This window comes from Carcharhinus amblyrhynchos, chromosome 21 (assembly GCF_965287045.1).
Source record: "Carcharhinus amblyrhynchos chromosome 21, sCarAmb.v2.hapA, whole genome shotgun sequence".
NCBI lineage: Eukaryota > Metazoa > Chordata > Chondrichthyes > Carcharhiniformes > Carcharhinidae > Carcharhinus > Carcharhinus amblyrhynchos.
The window spans coordinates 14,276,312-14,297,905 of NC_137344.1; the positions used below are offsets into that span (position 1 = coordinate 14,276,312).

General features: G+C 42.1%; 1 protein-coding gene across 2 annotated transcripts in view; it reads left to right on the plus strand.

Annotated features, from left to right (window-relative positions):
• Nucleotides 1–12,510, plus strand: part of map2k6 (mitogen-activated protein kinase kinase 6) — a 107,461-nt gene extending 94,951 nt beyond the window's left edge. For both annotated transcript variants that reach the window (XM_080209189.1, XM_080209190.1), the window contains one exon: nucleotides 12,289–12,510. In XM_080209189.1, the coding sequence (XP_080065315.1) occupies nucleotides 12,289–12,366 (78 nt within the window). In that variant the 3' untranslated portion in view covers nucleotides 12,367–12,510. The remainder of the gene's footprint in view (nucleotides 1–12,288) is intronic.
• Nucleotides 12,511–21,594: the final 9,084 nt, after the last annotated feature.

The window sequence follows — 21,594 nt, forward strand, 5'->3', positions numbered from 1 at the left end:
AGATCAACTTAATGCAAGATAAATCCGTTCAAAAGTCTGACAGCAGCAGAAAAGAAACTTCTTGAGTTGGTTGGTACGTGGTCTCAGACTCTTGTATCTTTTTCCTGATGGAAGAAGGTGGAAGAGAGAAGGTCTGGGGTGCGTGGGGTCCTTAATTATGCTGGCTGCTTTGCTGAGGAATAAAGAACAATGAAGCACAGGAACAGGTCCTTCAGCTGTCCAAGCCTGCACCGATCACGTGTTCCTAACTAGACCATCCGTTTGTATCCCTCTATTCCCTGTCTGTTCATGTGCTTACCTAGATACGTCTTAAATGATCCTACCGTGTCTGCCTCAACCACCTTGCTTGGCAGTGCATTCCAGGCTCCCACCATCCTCTGTGTAAAAAATGTCCCCTGTATATCTGTATTGAACCTTGCCCCCACCTTACCTTGAACTTGTGACCGCTTGTGTTTGTCATTTCTGAACTGGGAAAAAGCTTCCAACTGTTCACCCTATCTATGCACTTCATAATTTTATAAACTTCTATTAGGTCGCCCGTTAACCTCCGTCTTTCCAGGGAGAGCAACCCCAGTTTACTCAATCTCATTTCATAGCTAATACCCTCCATACCAGGCAACATCCTGGTAAACCTTTTCTGTACCCTCTCTAAAGCCTCCATGTCCTTCTGGTAGTGTGGTGACCAGAACTGGATGCAGTATTCCAAATGTGGCCTAACCAACGTTCTATATAGCTGCAACATCATATGCCAACTTTTATACTCTATGCCCCGTCCAACAAAGGCAAGCATGCCATATGCCGCCTTCTACACCTTTTCCATCTGTGCTGCCACCTTTAAGGATCTGTGGATTTGCACATCCAGATCCCTCTGTGTGTCTAAACTCCTGATGGTTCTGCCATTTATTGTGTAGCTCCCCTCTGCATGAGATCTACCAAAATGCATCACTTTGCATTTATCTGGATTAAATTCCATCTGCCATTTCTCCGCCCAATTTTCCAGCCTATCTATATCCTGCTGTAATCTCTGACAATGTTCATCCCTATCCCCAACTCCAGCAATCTTTGTGTCATCTGCAAACTTACTAATCAGACTAGCTACATCTTCTTCCAAATCATTTATATATACCATAAACAGCAGAGGTCCCAGTACAGGGCCCTGTGGAACACCACTAGTCACAGACCTCCAATCAGTAAAAGACCCTTCACTGCTACCCTCTGTCTTCTATGGCCAAGCCAGTTCTGTACCTATCTAGCTAGTTCACCTTTGATCCCGTGGGATTTAACCTTTTGCACCAGCCTGCCATGAGGGACCGTGTCAAATGCTTTACTAAAATCCATGTAGACGACATCCACGGCCCTTCCCTTGCCAATCATTTTTGTCACCTCCTCAAAAAACTCAACCAAATTTGTGAAGCATGACCTCCCTCGTACAAAACCTTGCTGTCTATCACTAATGGGACTATTCAGTTCTAAATGTGTATAGACCCTATCTCTAAAAATCTTCTCCAACAATTTCCCTACCACAGACGTCAAGCTCACTGGCCTATAATTACCCAGGTTATCTTTCTCAAATAACAGGACCACATTTGCTATCCTCCAATCCTTTGGGACCTCACCTGTGTCCAATGAAGAGACAAAGATTTCTGTTAGAGGCCCAGCAACTCTCAGTAATCTATTTCATCTCTTGTCTCTCTCAGTAACCTACTGAGTGTAGACAGTCATTAGAGTGAGTCTTTAAAACATCATTATATTTTCTTTTGGAATTTGTGTGAAGATTGAAGTAGGTAATTTGATTGTTGGGGGCGGAAGGAACCCTGTCTGCCCACTAACTTTATTCATTTGAGCTTTGACAAAAGGGTCATCTGGACTCGAAACGTCACCTCTCTTCTCTCCTTACAAATGCTGCCAGACTTGCTGAGATTTTCCAGCATTTTCTTTTTTGGTTTCAGGTTCCAGCATTGTAGTAATTTGCTTTTATCCAGAGCTTTATTCATTTGTTTCAGAAAGGACCAGGTCTCAGACCAATTCTGTGCCAATCTGAGTTCCCGAATCCATTTTGCTTACTTGTTGACTCTTTCCTTCACCCACATGGTTCCATAGTTGTATGGGAATTATGTCTGTAATGCGGCATCTGAAGGTGTTGGGCTGAGCACGAAATGGTAGTGATAACATCATCAGTGTGATTATATTTCCTGCAGTGCACACTGCTGTGTTTATAAGAGATGTTTATTACTTCCTATTGCATGTGGTTCAGTGCAATAAGTTCATTTCTGGTAATGAGTAGCAGCTTTCTGTCAACTAATGATAAACCAGCTTCCTGTCCCTGATGCCTTCTAATTATTTGAAAGGAAATTAATAGCATTAGGAATATTGTTGGTTAACAATATGTGTTCTAAAGCGCACCCTCACAATTTGGGTTCCTTGTGCATTTCTGCTGATTCTTGATTCCATCCAGAAGTTAGCAATTTTGAATCGAAGCGCAGTTGTATATGGCAGCTGTGCCTACAGTTCAGTGAGTTCTCTGGTTATTCTCTGGCAGTGTCCGGTGCAGTTGATTAGGCAGTGAGTAGGACTGAGGGCGTCATTGATTTTTTTTGCTTTGAAATTACAACTCTTTAGAAATGGTGATGTGGCGAAAGCTAATAAAGTAGTGTCATAGAGGTTTACAGAATGGAAACAGGTCCTTCAGCCCGACTTGTCCTTGCCGCCCTTTTAAACCACTAAGCCACTCCCAATTACCTGCATTTGGCTCATATCCCCCGTACCCATCTTATCCATGTAACTGTTTAAATGCTTTTTAAAAGACAAAATTGTACCCGCCTCTACTATCACCTCTGGCAGCTTGTTCCAGATACTGAGCACTCTCTGCGTGAAAAAATTGCCCCTCTGGCCATTTTTGTATCTCTCCCTTCTCACCTTAAATCTATGCCCCCCAGTTTTAGACTCCCCTACCTTTGGGAAAAGAAATTGACTTTCTAGCTGATCTATGCCCCCTTATTTTATAGACATCTATAAAATCACACCTCAGCCTTCTATGCTCCAGAGAAAAAAGTTCCAGTCTATCAAGCCTCTCCTTATAACTCAAACCATCAAGTCCTGGTAGCATCTTCTGCACTTTTTCTAGTTTAATAATGTCCCTTCAATAATAGGGTGACCAGAACTGTACACAGTATTCCAAGTGTGGCCTTACCAATGTTTTGTACAACTTCAACTTGATGTCTCAACTCCTGTATACAGTGTTCTGACCGATGAAACCAAGCATGCCGAATGCCTTCTTCACCATGCTGTCCACCTGTGATTTCACTTTCAAGGAGCTATGAACCTGTAGCCCTAGATCTCTTTGTTCTATAACTGTCCCCAATGCCCTACCAGTGGCTTGTGAGGGTCACCTTTTGAGTCGCAGGAAACACTGTACAAAGTGGTGAGAGTTCTCCTTTTCTCTTTCTGTAAAACAAGTTAGCTTGGATGAACTATTTTGTGTACTGACTGCACTTTTAGAATTTTCAATGTTGAATGTTGTTGAGTGCTGCAGAAGCAATTCTTTGGACATTTCCTGCATTTTCCGCTTGTGAAATGTGTTCCGAAGCGCACCCTCACCTTATAACTGGTAAAGAGTGGGCCAGAATCTGCAGTGAAGATAATTGAGGCCAACAGTATTCACTATTATTAATGGATAAACTGTGCAGCAACGTCAGCTGAGGCAAGGCATCGACTTGCATTTAAATGTGAATATCCAAAAGTTGCTGTCTTGAGTTACTTCACTCCTGCCCCTGCTTGCTATTGTCACCATTGCACCTCTCCTGCTCTGTTTTTCGGAGCTTGCCGCGTTTGTCAGTTATATTTGGTTCAAAGCTAAGTCTACTCCTTACCCTTTTAACAACGTAATAAGTATTTGTAGCTGCCACTCAGCCTCCCTGGCACAAAATTAATTATCACAAGTACGGAGACTCATTCAGGTCTCAAATTCTTCCCTTGAAAACTATCACACTTTTTAAAAAAGTTTTATTTTTCCTTTCAGTCTCTTTTTTCTCTCTCCCTCTCTCTTAGCCCAATCTTTCCTTCTCTTGATTTCTCTTTCTCTTTGACATTCAATTCACTCCCTTTTAATCCACCCACTTTTGTAGTCCTTCCTCCATTTGTTTTCTAATTTTTAAACCTCATTGGTTAAGGACATAGTCCATTGGTTGCCCTGTTAACTTCAGGTCCCAGATACCCTGTTTTCTTCACTGCGCCATTATCAGTTCACACCTGTCACAACTTTGTGAACAATATGTTTTGAGCTGGAGTGTGTTGGGCAAGTCTGGCCTTGTATCTTCCTGCCTCGCTAGTGGATTCTGATTGCTTGACCAGTACATTACGCACAAGATCAGGCAGTTGATTGTCCTTTTTGATGATGTTGGTCATCTTGTTATTTAAATTGCCAGTTTGTAAAGAAGGAGGTCTCATTGCCTAACTTAAATAGCCCAACAGGAGTACTAATGCCTCAGTGTCACAACCAGAAAGGCAACCGTATCAGTGTTCTTGAGTTTTACATGGCTGCACAGCTGCCTCACTGCTCCAGGGACTCAGGCTTGATTCCCTGCTTGCGTCACTGTGCGGAGTCTGCATGTTCTCCCCGTGTCTGCATGGGTTTCCCCTGAGTGTTCCGGTTTCCTCCCACAGTCTGAAAGACGTGCTGGTTAGGTGCATTGGCTGTGCTATATTTTCCCTCAGTGTACCCGAACAGGTGCCGAGTGTGGCGACTATGGGATTTTCACAGTAACTTCACTGCAGTGTTAATGTAAGTCTATTTGTGGCACTAATAAATAAACTTAAACTTAAACTAAAGGAGAGAGTGACAGAGATACAGATTGCCCAATGAACTCTGGAGTTTCTGTTACAGACATGCCAACTAAATCCTTGCAATCTTAACTCTCACATGTCAGTTGGTGAACCTGAAATGAAACCCCACGTTTAAAGATGTTCAACCTGCCATGCTGAAGTTGCTCTCGGGTGTCTTCTCCAGATGTATTAAACATTTTGTAACATGTTTTACACACTTTGTTGAGGAAATGGATCTTTCTATGTCACCATTTCTTGTATCATGCAACAAAAAAATTACTGAACTTCTAGATAACTGATTAATTGCAAAATTAGTTCTTCCAAAGGAAGAAACTGTTTAAGATGTGGTGATTGCTCCTTAAAGGGCAACACAGTAAAAGAGGATCATCTGGCTTGAGGGACCAATTGAGATAGAGAGTGGGTAATCACCCCAGAGAGTGGAGTCCTAACTTGGGCAGAAGACAGTCTAAAGACATGTAGGAACTCGTCAGGACAGCGAGTAGACTGCTCCAGGGCAGCCGGAGTGTGTGCATGCACGCGTGCATGTGTTGTGTCTGCCAGTCTCTATCGAGTTTCTCTTTGTTAATAAATATCTTTTGTGTTTCTGACGAAGTCTGTGAATGTGCATCACGACAGCACAGTGGCACAGTGGTTAGCACTTCTGCCTCACAGAGCCAGAGATCCAGATTTGATTCCTGGCTTGGGTCACTGTCTGTGTGGAATCTGCATTTTCTCCTCGTGTCTGCGTGGATTTCCTTTGGATATTCTGGTTTCCTCCCACAGTCTGAAAGATGTGCTGGTTAGGTGCATTGGCCGTGCTAAATTCTCCCTCAGTGAACCCGTACAGGCACTGGAGTGTGACGACTGGGGGATTTTCACAGTAGCTTCATTGCAGCGTTGATGTAAGCTTTCTTGTGACACTAATAAACAAAAGGGGAGGCATAGTGGCATTGTCACTGGACTAGCAATCCAGAGACACAGAGCAAGACCTGGGGACTTGGGTTCAAATCCCACCATGGCAGATGGTAAAATTTGAATTCAGTTTTAAAAATCTGGAATTAAAAGTCTAACAACGACCTTGAAACCATTGTCAATTATTGTAAAACCCCGCTAATGCCCTTTAGGGAAGGAAATCTTTCATCCTTCCCTGGTCTGGCTTGCATGTGACTTCAAATCAATGTAGTTGATTCTTAAATGCCCTCTTGAATGGAGGGGAGTTAGAGATGGGCAAATGAATACTGGCCCAGCCAGCGATGCTCACATCCTGTAACTGAATTAAAAAAAAACTTAAACTTAAGAAAAGAACTAGAATTGATACAGAGCCATTTCATGATCTCAGGACATCCCAGAGTGGTTTATAGCCAGTGAGGGGCTTTTTGAAGTCACTGTTATATTGAGGGAAATGTGGCAGTTAATTTGCACATAGAAAAGGGAACCAAGCTAGATGTTAAATTGATGGAAGTGAGAACTTGGTTGGAGGATGCTGAATTTATGTAATACCACCAGCAGTGATTTCTACCCTCCTGATTGTTATTAAAAAATAAGTAAACAAGATGTTTGTTTAGGAATTTCCAGACAAGTGACTGGGAGTAGGACAGGGAATCCACCTCAGCTGAGAGAGGCTCAATTTTCCAAATTGTGTTGTTCTGTCGTTCTTTTGTTCCACGTGACTATTAACATTTCACCAGAAAAATATCATTGTTGATGTCACAGGTGATGATAAGCATGTTTTTTTTTAATTAAAAAGAACACTGCGTGCTGGGAGGAAATAAATTGCTTTCAAAATATGTTGACGCGTGGTCCCGAAGAGCAATAGCAAAATAGTTTCTGGAGATTTCTATGGTTTGAGGTTACATGGAGCCCAGCCCCTGGCGTGCAGTCAATGTAAGCAGCTTCTTAATCTGAGGACCTCTCGTTTGACAAGGAGTTTAGTCTATATTCTCTTTGCAACAGCAGAACTTTAGAAGCTGCAGAGGTGAGCCAGTCTCCCGTTCGCTATGTACACAGTAACAGATCCCAAACCATGTGGATCTTGCCTGCCAAACAGTTGAGAATGGCAGTCTGAGAGATTAGAAAAAGTCTCCTCTGAGGAGGTGAGATGCACAATAACCCTAAGACTACATGACTGGTTATTTTAAAAGGGAGCTTAAGTTTGGGTAAGTACAAGGTGTCTTGGCTGCAGATCCTGACATAACTCTCGGACACTTTCCTGACTGTAGGATTCCATGATAATCCTTTGCCCAGCAATTTATTTGTCTGTTTTTGTAGAGCAGGATGTCATACAACATTCTCCCCTTAATGCAGGTGGATTGGTGCCGATGGTTGCTTGGGGATTGGAATGTTTAAGAATCTGTATTTTCAAATCAGTGGATTAATGGACTTGTTACAAACCATCTCCCACACACTGGAGTTTCCTTTGAGCAGTGCATCTCCGCTATTGTGTCTGAAGGATAGAATCACTGCACACAGTGCTCAGAGAAATTCAGCTAGCTATTTGGAATTCCTCTAATACTTGTTTCTTACCAAATAATCTACAAATTATTTAACTATTTTAACCGTTTAATTGTTTGCAGTAGAGTCCCAGTGCCTTCCACCATCCTGGCTTATCCCAGACAGGCACTTATGTTGAGCAGATGGTGCTGACTATATACCATTGCCATCAGTGGCAGTTACAAAAGTGCTAATTACGCTGCATTATATGAGTAAATTATGAGTGTCGTAGACGTTTACAGCATGGAAACAGGTCTTTCGGCCCAACTTGTCCATGTTGTCCAGTTTTTACCATTAAGCTAGTTCCAATTGCCTGCGCTTGGCCCACATCCCTCTATATCATCTTACCCATGTAACTGTCTAAATGCTTTTTCAAAGGCAACATTGTACCCACCTCTACTACTACCCCTGGCAGTTTGTTCAGGCATTCACCACCCTCTGTGTGAAAAAATTGCCCCTCTGGATTCTCTTTTAACTCTCCCTGCTCACCTTAAACTTACGCACTCTAGTTTTAGATTCCCCTACCTTTGAAAAAAGATGTTAACTATCTACCTTATCTATGCCCCTCATTTATTTTATAGACTTCGATAAGATCACACCTAAGCCTTCTACACTCCAGGGAAAAAAGTCCCGGTCTATCCAGCCTCTCCTTATAACTCAAACCATCAAGTCCCAGTATCATCCTGGTAAATCCTTTCTGCACTCTTTCTAGTTTAAGTAATTTTTTATAATAGGGTGACCAGAACTGTACACAGTATTCCAAGTTTTCCCTTACCAATGTCTTGAAAAATTTCAATAAGAAATCCCAACCCCTGTATTAAATGTTCTGACCAATGAAACCAAGAGTATCAAATGCCTTTTTCACCACTTTGTCCACCTGTGACTCCATTTTTAAGGAGCTATGAGCCTGTACCCCTAAATCTCTTTGTTCTATAACTCTCCCCAGTGCCCTACCAGGGAATGAGTACTCTGGGCAGTTCAAGCAGCGTTTAAACCACACAAACACAGAATCAAGGTGCACATTTAAATGTTTCCTGGTGGGAAGTTCATACTGAGTTCTTCAGGACAAATGGTTGTCTTTTTAACAAAAAAGCATTTCATGGTATATGTTTGTAGAAGCAGCCATCCCTCTGGTGTGAAAGGCCATCTTTCTGTAAGTTTACATTTGTCCGTCTTTCTTTAGAAATGGACTATCGGTCCTACTTCACTTATTAATACTATTTGCTTTCAAGTGGTCCATGCTAACTTTTACATTAACGTACTAGAACTGTTTTCCACAAGACCAAATGCTAATTGTTACTTGCTCAAGAAAGATCATAGAATCTCTACAGTGCAGAAGGAGATCATTCGGCTCATTGAGTCTGCACCAACTACAATCCCCAGGCCCTATTCCTACAACCCCACATATTTACCCTACTAATTTCCTGACACTAGGGTCAATTTGTGGCCAATCAACCCAACTGGCACATCTTTGGAGTGTGGGAAGAAACCGGAGCACCCAGAGGAAACCCATGCAGACACGGGGAACATGTGCAAACTCCACGTAGACACATTATATTGTGCCATGGAAAGGCAGTTTTGTTTTCATTGTTTTAAATGACAGAATATACATGAAATGCAGAGAACTGTGTTTACTACACAGTGAAACATCTCTGTTGACTCCCAACACCAATTTGATCTTGGAAAGGGCGAAAGAAGCTTAAGAAGTGGAGGAACAATTGAATCTACATACAGCAGATTAAATTATGCAGCGTTACTTGAATCTCAGTATTGTAACTGGGGACCTTCCAAAGATGTGCGAATTGGGTGGACTGTCAATGCTAAATTGACCTAGTGTTAGGAGGATTAGCAGGATAAATATGTGGGGTTATGGGGATAGGGCCTGTGTGGGAATTATTGTTGCTGTAGACTCGATGGGCTGAATGACACTTTTCTGCACTGTAGGGATTCTATGATTCTAGGAATTCTATGAAAACACAATGCCCCAGCCATTAGGTATAATGGACAGATGGCATTCATGTTGAGGTATCTGCTAAACTCAGTGGTGTCTTTTTTCATAAATCACATGTTAAAGTGTCATAATCAAAGATTTTGACCTTCATAGTATTAAGGATTCACAGCATCTCTTCCTGACCACTTTTCTGTGGATCGGTGACACAGTGGTTAGCACTGAAGCCTCACAGCGTCAAGGACCAGGGCTCAATTCTGGCCTCAGGTCAACGTGTGGAGTTTGTATGTCCAGGTGCTCCGTTTTCCTCCCATAATCCAAAGATGTGCAGGTTAGGTTGATTGGCTATGCCAAATTGATCCTAGGGTCAGGGCATTAGTAGCGCAAATATGTGGAGTTACAGGCATAGGGCCTGGGTGGGGTTGAGGTTGGTGCATTGTAGGGATTCCCTATGATTCTATGATCTTTCTTGAGCAATTAACAATCAGCATTTGGTCTTGTGAAAACCAGTTCTAGTTTTCATTGAAAATCCATGTGAAGGGCACAAAGACACATTAGCAACATTGAGGAGGCATCTGGATGGGTACATGAAAAGGGGCGGAATAGAGGGATACAGACTGAGGAAGGGTAGAAGGTTTTTTTTAGTTTAGTTAGGGCATCATGAATGGCACGGACTTGGAGGGTCAGCGGGCCTGTTCCTGTGTTGTACTTTTCTTGGGTCACCATCTGTGCAGACTCTGCACATTCTCCCTGTGTCTGCGTGGGTTTCCTTCGGGTGCTCCAGTTTCCTCCCACAGTCCGAAAGATGTGCTGGTTAGTACACATCTAACCAGATTGGTTAGATGTGCCAATCTGACACATTGGCACATGTTAAATTGTCCCTCAGCGTAGACCGAACAGGTACTGGAGTGTGGCAACTGGGGGATTTTCACAATAACTTCATTGCAGTGTTAGTGTAAACCTATTTGTGACAATAAATAAGCTTAAAAAAAATTGACACTAATAAATAAGTGGGGAGGCGATGGCCTAGTGGTATTATCATTAGACTATTAATCCAGAAACTCAGCTAATGTTGTGGGGACCTGAGTTTGAATTCTGCCGTGGCAGATGGTGGAATTTGAATTCAATGAAAAGAAATCTGGAATGAAGGATCTACCATGAAACCATTAGAAAAACCCACCTGGTTCACTAATGTCCTTTAAAGTGAAGAACTCTGCTGTCCTTACCTGGTCTGGTCTACACGTGACTCCAAAGCCACAGTAATGTGGTTGACTCTCAACTGTCTTTTGAACAAGGGCAACTAGGAATGGGCAATAAAAGCTGGCCAGCCATCAACATCCATGTTCCACGAATGAACACAAATAAACTTTTAGACTTTAAAACTTTTCTTTGTTCTAAACCCAAATTTTTGAGTGGGCACCACAGGGATAGATGAGGGTCACATGGGAAAATAGGATAAATTGAAGAGTAGATGTTATGTAATTTCTTGCTTGGGCTTTAAAGAGAAAAATGAATAAAAAAGAGCTGATGAGAACAGAGATTATAGTAATGTTAATAAAGCAAAGACCCAGCACTACTTTGCTTTTGCTCAGGTGAACTGATTCACTTCTTTTTAGACCAGGATATCACTGATGCGGAGAAGTAAGTGGGCAGGAATTTCTGGCAGTGCTTGCCCCGAAACTGGAAAATCCTGCTCGAGGTCAACGGACTTTTCCGTGGTCCACCCCTTGCTGGCTACGACTCCCGTGGTGGGCGGAATGGGAAAATTTGCCCCAGTTGGGTTCAGCCTTGAAGCTATCTTGTCTTGCAGCTCTTCACTTGAACAGAAATCTACCCTAAGTATGCCAGGTCAAGTTGAGAGAGTTTGCTAATCTTTCATTTACATAATGCAGGCCTACAAGCCATAAGATCTATCTTTAGCTATTGATTCTTAATATGGAGAGACCAGCCCCTTTACCCACTGCCCTACAATGTACGGCATATTCCTAGTAACTAGCTCATGCCGTTCTCACGTACAGTATCCATCATAATACCAGAGATGTTAACTTCTGGTATTGCATGGGAGAAATAGAATTAATCTTCTTTGTCATTAAGACCCCTTTTTTGTGATCTCCTCCCATCTCCACCCCTGGAAGTCTTGAATCTGACACTGCATGGTTATAAAGAATGGAACTCACTGGAAATTGGTTTTGCATTGGCCTTGTGAAATGATGTGACTTGTCTAAAGAGGTAATTTACATTGCACCACCTATTGTTACTTCAGTGTTGTACTATTAGGATAATTTGCCCATAATGGATGTGCTGATATTGAAGTTGGGATTTAATGGTTTGATCCGCATGACCTGATTACTGATACAACAACAGCCTCTGAGTGAGCAGTGAGGACTTGAGACTTTTCCAAAATCACTTTTCACCTATGCTTTCTAATGAAAAGGCATTTGTTTCCTGATGAGCAATCAAGGCTGGCATGATGGCACAGTGGTTAGCACTGCTGCCTTACAGTGCCAGGGACCCCAGTTCAGTTATGGGCTTGGGTGACTGTGGAGTTTGCGCGTTCTCCCCGTGTCTCCGTGGGTTCTCTCCAGGTGCTCTGGTTTCCTCCCACACTCCAAAGATGTGCAGGTTAGGTGGATTGGCCATGCTAAATTGCCTCTTAGCGTCCCAAGATGTGTAAGTTAGATGGACTAGCCATGGTAAATGTGTAGGGTCACGGGGATAAGGAGGAAAGAGGGCCTTGGTAAGATACTCTGTCAGAGAGTCAGTGCAGAGTTGATGGGCCGAATCCACATGGTCTCCTCCTGCACTGCAGAGATTATATGATTCTTTAATTCGATGTTCACCGTTAATCTCCCTGTTAGAATGTCACAACTAACCTGAAAGTTAATATATCAAAAGGAAACATTTAGCTATTTGGGTTGAAATTTTGGTGTTCTGCTGGGTTAGATGGACTCTTTTAAACATCTGTCATTGAAAATAGACATAAAAGCATTCCTTGAGCTCTAACCTCTATGTTTCTCTGTTCTCTGTAGCAACATCCCTTCTTCACGCTGCACGAATCCAAAGAAACAGATGTGGCATCTTTTGTGAAGCTTATCTTGGGAGATTGAAAGGCTCCTGTGAAGTGCAACACCTTTTGCCATTGGTCCATCTACATGTTCTGGATTCACAGGATATTTTCTGTCATTGTCGATCTCGAAAATATATCAAGAGTTTTGAAAGTAACTCTGGCCACTGGCAAGAATGGGATGGGGAAGGGGGGTGGGGGAATCTTTAGCAAACTTGTGCAGTTGAAAGAAAAGATTCAGGCACCTGCTGCTCTAAATGTCTGAGTGGTGCAGTGGGAATCCTTCCACAAACTTTAGTCAAAGATTTTTGACTGCCTTGCAAAAACAAATAATTGGTAGTCAGTTCACTTTTTAATGAGTTGATTTGTTTTAATTTAAGTGGATAGTGGGTATTGTTCTCATAATTATCTGCACAGGCTCCCTGTGCAACTGTGATGAAGACTTGCATTGAGTCAGGCAATACGTCAGCCTCTTAAAGGCCACTAGCTCTCAAATTGTAGACTTTTGATGCAAGGCTGTACCGTGTGTGCAAGTGCGTGTGCGCGAGTTTTTAAATAGGTGCACTGAAAATTGTGTGACTGCGGGCAAACCAAGGGGTGCGCAGATGACCAGTTCAATTGGCAGGTGCTATGGTGGAGTCAGCCTTTGGCTTGACAAGTCTACCCACTCCTGGTTTACGTATGGTGTGGCTTTTGGTTGTATGTAAATACTGTGATGTAAATAAATGCTGACTTCCGTAAGTGTAACTCTGGACACACAGAAACGTTGCCCCTACCCCCTCCCCTCCCCCAAACCTGTGCCCCGTGTTTCATACTCTAGATTAGATCTAGTCAACATCTATTGAAGGATTCTCCAACCTTTTTCGCCCCACCACCGCTGCCAAAGGGAGAATTTGGCCCTCAGCCAAAACTCCATTCACTGCAGCAGGGCTGGAGAACCCCAGCCAAGTGCGAGGTCGGAGAATTCCGGCTTGAATCTTTTCATATTTTTGCCTACAGTACTAAATCTTGGAGTCACTAAAGGTAATAGCAAACTTACCCTTGTAAAATGTAATTTATTTTTTAAAAGATGTTAGTTTATCCAGCCTAATGTATGTCGTGCACATCCAATTAAGTTTTGCAAGTAGTATTTTATTAAGTGGTTAGGGTGAATATTGCATTTTTACCTTAAACTTGTGCAGGTCACCTTGTAATTCCGAGGTAGATTTAATGAGCCCATAATTTAGTTGGAGTTTTAAAAACGAAGATCCTTTTTAATTAATTTCTTTTTAAATGGTGAGAAGCGGAATGTTGCAAATTTCTGACCCACATTAGTGTACACCATGCAGGAAAGATGGCCTACCTGCTCAAAACCCAGTTGCTGTTTCTTTTCCCATTTATAATGGTATCAGTTAGCGGGATTTTCTGGTCCCACTCACCTATGGGATTTACTGCTGTCGCTGAAATCTATGGACTTTTGGCTGACTCGCCACATTTACTGTGGCAAGATTTGCCATGCGGGGGCGAGCAAATCCCAGTGTCACCTTGGGCTCAAATTCCATCTCCTAGATTGTGCAGGAAAGAAATATTTGAATCAAGAACCACTTCCTTCACTCTTGACTTGCGATAACTTGGCAGTTGACATCAGTGGACCTTATTGGCGAGTCCTGCGTGACGTGGGAATGATCCTTCCTTCCCCATTGAATGGAATGAAATGGGAAAGCTCATTCTCTCGGGAACTGCTCAAGTGTGAATTTGTTTGCAGTAACCATGATTTTGAAATCTCTGTCTGTTGAAAATTGGAAACTCATGTTACAGCTTCAAGCCAATTCTCAGAAGATTATTCTTTTCCTCCCATTTTCCTTTCCTGTCTTGAAGGCAACTCCCAACTTAACCTGAGGTCAATAACCACAATTACTGCTGCCAGCCAAGTAGCTGTTATTTAATCCTGAGATTTTACACAGCATTCTTTTCTCCCACTGTCTAGTAAGCGAGGTATACTTTCCTCCCCCTGAGGGAAGAACGTTTGTGAGTTGCTATCGCAAACCACTTGTCCACATTCTGAATTTTTAGACAGGAATGAACTGCTTTTTGGCAGTGTTGTTAATCCAACACTAATGTGCTGTTACTCATGAACCCAATGCTTATGAACAATGCTAAGGAGGAGCGCTGCAGACTCACCTATGCATCACATGGTCAGGGTTGACCATGTGATGCATAGGCGTTGTATCAGTGATATTCCATTTGGAATTGTAGTCCACTGCTGGAGGAGTTCTGGATGATGTATGTTTTCCAGCTACTGTTCATACTGATACAGGAGCTGGAAAGACCATTGGAAGTTTTTGTGAAGAACATGTTGTTCTCAGCTCCATTCATCATCCTCAACTTGGTGATTGTCCGAAACTGCTACTTGTGCCAGCTCCATGGATTTCTTTACTGCCCGAGAAACACAAATGTTTATCTTTTTTCTTGATGCTATTGTGGTTGCATTTGAAAATGACCATTTGCCACAGTTCACCAGTGTTTCGAGAGCAGGACTTCCTGTCAGGTATAGCAGCTTAAAATTCTGCAATTGGTTGACACTCTTCCTTGAACAATTTTGAGATGTGCTACCCAAGAAAAGATATTCTTGTCCAGGGCAGTATTGAGTAGATCTTTGAAGGTGCTCCATCAAAACTAAAACTTCAACAGAAATGAATTTTTTTTTGTAAAAAGCAATGGTAGAAATGAAGATTTTAAAAAATATATTAACTTCACTATTCACTGATTTCATTGGTGACCTTTGTCCCCACTTTGACTGAAGTAATATGCTTAATTACCTAATGTTATGGAATTTAGGTCATTTAAAAATTTAGGTCTATGTGGAGTTTGCACATTCTTCCCTGTTTCCTCCCACAGTCCAAAGATGTGCGGATTAGATTGATTGGCTAAGCTAAATTGAACCTTAGCGTCAGAGGATTAGCAGGGTAAATGTGTGGGATTACGGGAATAGGGCCTGGATGGTCAGTGCAGACTCAATGGGCCGAATGGCCTCCCTCTGCATTATAGGGATTCTATGATACTCTTCACTTCAGTCACTGGTGTCTTGCAAGCGTTAGCTAGCTAACTATTTGTAATACCTAAATTTGTCAGACTATTGTGACATTTTCTTTTAAATAGGATGACAGAAGATCAGAGCTAAAACATAGTTAGGTGCTGGTAATTTTAAACTCTGTCTTCTGTGTGTTAGGGTACATCTAAAGCAAAAGACTAAATGGCATCTTATGGAAGGAATAGGGAGTTAATTTACTAGTAGGATTCTACTCTGATATGATAAGAAATTTAATACTCAGACAGCTGAATCAGACTAACCTTTAGCCATGGGTCTAGCTCTGTTCATGTGTCTTCAGTGAAAACGAGAGCACCCCTTGCTACTGGCCACGGCATTCAATCCACAGAGGGGAAACTTGGCATCCCTCTTTGAGTCCAAATATTCCTGCAATTTAAAAAAAAGTTCTCGATGGATTAACTATCTGGAGATGTGAGAGTATCAACCAACTCTTGGATTTCAATATACTAAATGTGAGCTTTAGTTGGTGTTGATTGTGAGGATTGTTGATACATGGCCCTTACCTTGCTTTCTAAAAAAATTTGAGTCTCCACTTGCCAGCCAAATGTATCGGGAAATACACTTCAATCCTAAGGTGCTATTTCCAATGCCTCGATCCTCTTTGTCCCAGTTTTGCCACCTGACCCTTACTCCTCACGAGGATGCAGCAGTGATGCAGTTCATATGTTCACTCTTGATGATCTCTTCATTATTGATGATCTGTACAGTAGTGTGTAGTGTTTACAGCTATAATAATGGTTGGATAGTAAATGAAATCCACTACAACTGGTTAAAAGTTTGGCTGATTTAAAGACTGGAGTGGTGTTTCTATCCAGTTCCCTACCTCCATTATGTGAATTCATGTTTAAGAATTGAATATCATTGATGATCTTTTGTGATCTTCATCAAATCAGTAAAATTACATTTGACCAGGTAATTGTAGGATTCAATAAATGAACTTCTTTTGTGATGGAGGAACACGCTGAAGAATTCTAGGTTGAGATTCCTGACCCCATCACGGTAGAAACTGCCACAGAGGTTGCAGCAGGCCAGCCAGAAGCCCATTGACTTTGAAAGGGGCGGCACCCTGGTGCATTGCTTAGCACTGTTGCCTCACAGCGCCAGGAACCCGCATTCAATTCCTGTATCGGGTGACTGTCTGTGTGGAGTTTGCACATTCTCCCTTTGTCTGCGTGGGTTTTCTCCGGGTGCTACGGTTTCCTCCCAAAGTCCAAAGATGTGCAGATTAGGCTGATTGGTTATGCTAAAATTGCCCGTAGTGTTAGGGGGACTAGTTAGGGTAACTACATTGGGTTATAGAGTTAGGGCCTGGGTGGGATTGTGGTGGGTGCAGGCGTGATGGGCCAAATGGCCTTCCTCTGCACTGTAGGGATTTTATGATGCAATGACTTTCAGCGGGACTGGAAGATCCCAGTAGCTGCAGGGCTGGAAAACTCTGTGCAGACGGGATATATACATTGAAGAACGTGATGGTTTGTCTTACCTGTTGCTAGGACATGACAGTGGACTTGACACAAAAGGACAAGACAACATTGTCAATCTTTTTCTCACAAAGTTTGTGCTTTGTTTAGCCTGACTCTTCCCGCCCTCCAGGCCCAATCCCTCTTGCAACATCAAACATCGATGCTGATGTTTGCTCTGGATCTTTGAGGCATGATTTTTTTTTACAACCCTGTAGATGTTTGTTGGATAAGTAAGACAGTAAAACATTTCCTGTGCTGCTAAAACCCACCTAAGATTTAATCAGGTTTGAATCTAGTGCAAGCCCTTCTGACTGACTCTATACTGAGCAATTTCTGGAAGGGATAAGTTTAAACACATGCCGTCATCCCATTAGATACTGTAACCACATTGTGATCTCATCAGTCGCTTGACTTTAGATTTATTATTTAATACGTAGTTCAGGCTGATTAAAGTGAAAAGCTTTTCTAAACACTTAAATTGCTCTATGGTTTTGCATGTGAGGTGAAAAGTAGGCAGCTCTCAGCTGATCTTGTTTCTCAACCACTTTGGTGTGAGTGTGTGGGTGTGCATGTTTGTGGTGTAGGGTAAGCTTACTCATTTAACTGTACATGTAGGCAAATGTACTGCACAATTGTTTGGGTTGACTATATTTATCGCTGGTATGTAATTTAACTTGATTTATTTGAAGTCTGGGAGGGCGTGTGTTGAGCGGGGGAAGTGGGAAGTAAAGCTGCTGTATTCCTTTCTGATGGTTACTTATTTTCCCAGGGAGCAATTTTCCCATTTGCTTTGGATGGATGGTACTCTTCAGTTATCAGGAATTGATAGCTAGCAATCAGCTGTGTTCTGTTGCTCATGACTGCACAACAATATTCACTTTGGTTTTGAGTGTGGTTCCTGGTCTGTGGTGCTGTCACCATCACACCTGATGAGGAAGCCAAAATGAATATTGGTTGAAAATTGCACCTGTAGTTATTTGACTGAGTGATGAGATCTTGTGGCGCTGTTTCTCAGACACCTTTGTCACAAAGCGAAAGGTGTCTTACCTCAGACAGAAGGGGATGGGTTTGAATGTCTCTTCCCACAGCGGACACTCTGTTTGCCTGCTGAGTGCGCTGCTGTTGAAATGGTGAAATTTGCACCCTGCTCACCTGGCCTTCAACCTCCAGGAGACAGAGTGGGAGGAGGCAACACGGGAGGATAAAGGCTTTACGGCAATGGGTGTTGTATAGTGCATAGAACATCGAATGTAATAGACCTCAGAGGGAAGGCCTTTCTAACACTTGAGCACTACACTGGAGAAGAGTAGGGTGGCAAATCAGAATTGCTAACAATTAGAAAAGCTATTTATTCAGGTCAGGGCAGAAAGATTGGAGTAATATTTTAATAATCTGAAATGATTTGAGAGCAGACTCAAAGCTGAAAACTTGGTTTCTCATGCATTAATAACGGTAATGGGCACTGTTAGGGCTCTGTGTGAGGAGTCCAATGTCTACTCATATTGGAAGCTGAATTGCCAAATGCAGCAGAGTCTTATAAAGGGTGGTGCAATGACTTATATTGTTATTTATAACACACTGATTATTTATTTATAATGTGGACTGACTGTTACTGCTACTCTCTGCGGATCAACTCAGCCATTCTGTCACAAACATTAGTCTTTCAAAGAAGTCCTCATCATTTCTCACTGGGCTCTGGGTGGGATGTTGGCCACAATGCTACCAGACAAGATAAAAATATAATAATTCTCCCCCGTTTTCCCCATCTCCACAGAATAAAACTCATGACGCTACATCCCTGGAGGTTCAGACTGGCATCATAACCACTTGATGAGATTATTCCCCCATGACTGCTCAGAACAATTTCCTCCCACAATCCAAAGATATGCAGGTTAGCTTGACTGGCAATGTTAAATTACCCCTTAGTGTTAGGGGGATTAGTTGGGTAAATATTGGGCTATGGGGATAGGGCCTGAGTGGGATTGTTGTCGGTGCCGACTCGATGGGCCAAATGGCCTCCTTCTGCACTGTAGGATTCTATGAATAGGTTGTTCAATCTGGTAATTTTTGCTAGAGTTTGGAGGATGCACAATGTTGTTGTAGACCAAAACTTTCACAACTGCTTCTAATATGAGTGGACAGGAGGCATATTTGTGATTGGGAGTGAGGGAAACTATGTTTTTCTATGAACCCAGTCTCCTGTACAACAATGCTGTGCTATGGTAAATCCCTCCAGTAGGTTGCCTTGTAGCACACTGGCACCAATTGCCTCTGGTGTGGCAAGTGAATTAAAGGAGGTACCAACCTCTCTTTTTGTAACTAAAACTACCTGGGTTGTAGGGCAAGCAACTTATTTATAGATGAAATTGGTCTTCGGTCTGTACTATACAAGACATCGCCGTTCATCATCACGGATGTTGAATAAATGTGGTATAAATTCTGTTAATATAACAATGGGTACCATCTTACTCCCATCAGCAGTTAATTGAGTAAGTGGATTTGGCATTGTGTCGATGCTAGTATAAAACTACATTATGGGTGTAGCCCAAGGCCTGTTAAATGAAGTATGTGAGTGAGATATTCATTAACATTAAAATGTATCTTGCAGGCAAACAGAAAGGGATACTGCAGCTTTAAAGGAGGGCATTCAAAAATGCAACATAAATTACTTCCATTTATTTGTTCAATCTTTTAATATTTGGAATGTTCGAGCTGTGTTTTTTTTTAACTTTCTTGAGCTTTTAATGTGTTTGTAGACCTGTGATTTTTGACTGTTTGAAACTGGCACTGCGAAGAGAAGTCCTGTATTTAACAAGCTATTAGGTTTGTTTCAAATCTATTGTCCCACGTTCAAGGCTGAGGATTTGGGCCTACTGAACTCGAGCTCGTTCCTCCTTTCAATGTGCGCGTGCGTGTTTCAGCACCCCAATCCCCCCCCCCCGCCAATCCCCCCAAGTCACTGATACTCCGCTCTGCTTATTTGAATTTGGAAAGAGCTGAATTTATTTCAGCCCCAACAAAGTGACGGGATGCTATCTAGTCCTGGCTTTATCTACTGCACTGAAGGTCCATTTTAATTTCAGGTCCTTCAATCGCTACTTTTATGTGCATTTTGGCTATTTATAAAGTGCAGCTTTGAGGTAATCAGAAGCTTCCTTCAACTCCTGACCCCCTCACAACCTACCCTCCTAATCCCTCGCCCATGGCCCAACACCCATACCAAAATTGTCTAGTTTGAAACATAACCTCTGGTGGCATGTACAAAGAGAAAAGTACCTTTTGACTTTGAATTGTTCTGATTTGACCAGATTCCAATCTACACAAAGTGGATTGGTCCTGTCTAAATCACTTTGATGGCCCCATCCCCCATTACACATTAGTATTGAGTCAAGTATTTTGAGATAAATTGCCTACCAGTCTTTTCCTCAGATAACGGTTTGATTATGCACACTCTAGTAAAAAGGCAGCAATGATTTAATTGTGTTTTGGATTTTCCAATGCTCTTTTTCTGTATACGGTACTTGTCCCAGCGATGGTTGGTTTGTGGATTGTAACCAGAACACTAGTCACATATCACTCAAATGTGGCGCTGTTTTTCCATGTGGGTTTCTGTGCGTGGCCTGCAACTCTCGGCAGTCATGAATATTCTTTGTTGTCGCACAATTCACAACTAGAACTGGGAATATTTGAATCATGCAGATACTTGATGCAAGGGAACTGATCCAATTCAGTCATTGAGTCAAATTAAACTTTGGAATTGCATTGCAACAAGACAAAGAAGCTCTGTAGTCCAGCCTACAGTCTTCATTCGGTTTCCACATTGACCTGAAAGTGCCATTTGTTGCTAACCGTTCAGTCCTAAGCTTGATTTTGTATTTGAATTTTTAAACTTGTATTCAACTATTTTGTCAACTTGAAGCTTTTACAAGTGTAGATTTTCAAACCCATCAGATGAAAATGTTGTTGCATCTCCATTACAAATGCTATTGTTAAATAGTTCATCAGGTACTGTACCAGGGTGTTTTCAAAAGAGATGGTCAAGTCTTGAAACAGAAGAGAAACCAAAAACCTAACAGCCATGGGTCTTTTTTTGAGCATTCCCCTTAGAGTATGTTCCGCTGGTGTCTGAGACATTTTTGTCTAAGACAGTTTTATCTTTAATCTGTGTTCTGGATGTGCTGTTTACCTCGCTATACTCAAAGGGATGAGCATGCAATATGCGAAAATACTGTTTGAACTTGTATGCAAATGACTTTCGCTTGAAGTTGATATTGAAATGAGGTGCCTGTTTTATTACTTGAAGGTACAATGGGCATGCTGCCACTTACGGGATATGCTAATGTGCTGGAAGAGGCTGCAGCATAGTGAACTATGAACCAGCCAGTCAGTCCTGAGTCCCATGTTATCCTGTATAGAGAGAAGACAAATTTTTGGTGATACTGAGCATGATAGAACTTTCCGTAAGGATTTTGGAGGAGAGGTGTGAGTGATCTCCTGCGGTTTCACTGTCACATCCCCTGATGTTAATGAGTTAGCAGGCAGCTTTTGCTATGTTAACTGGATGATGCTGTCAAGCTATGTCCAATGGGGATAGCTGGAAATTTCACGAATTTAACACGTTTTCTCTATCATTAACCACTTACACTACCTGTAGGGAACTATTTTTATTCTTAATGGTATATTAAGTTGCCACCGTTTTTATGGAGGATGGAATGGATTT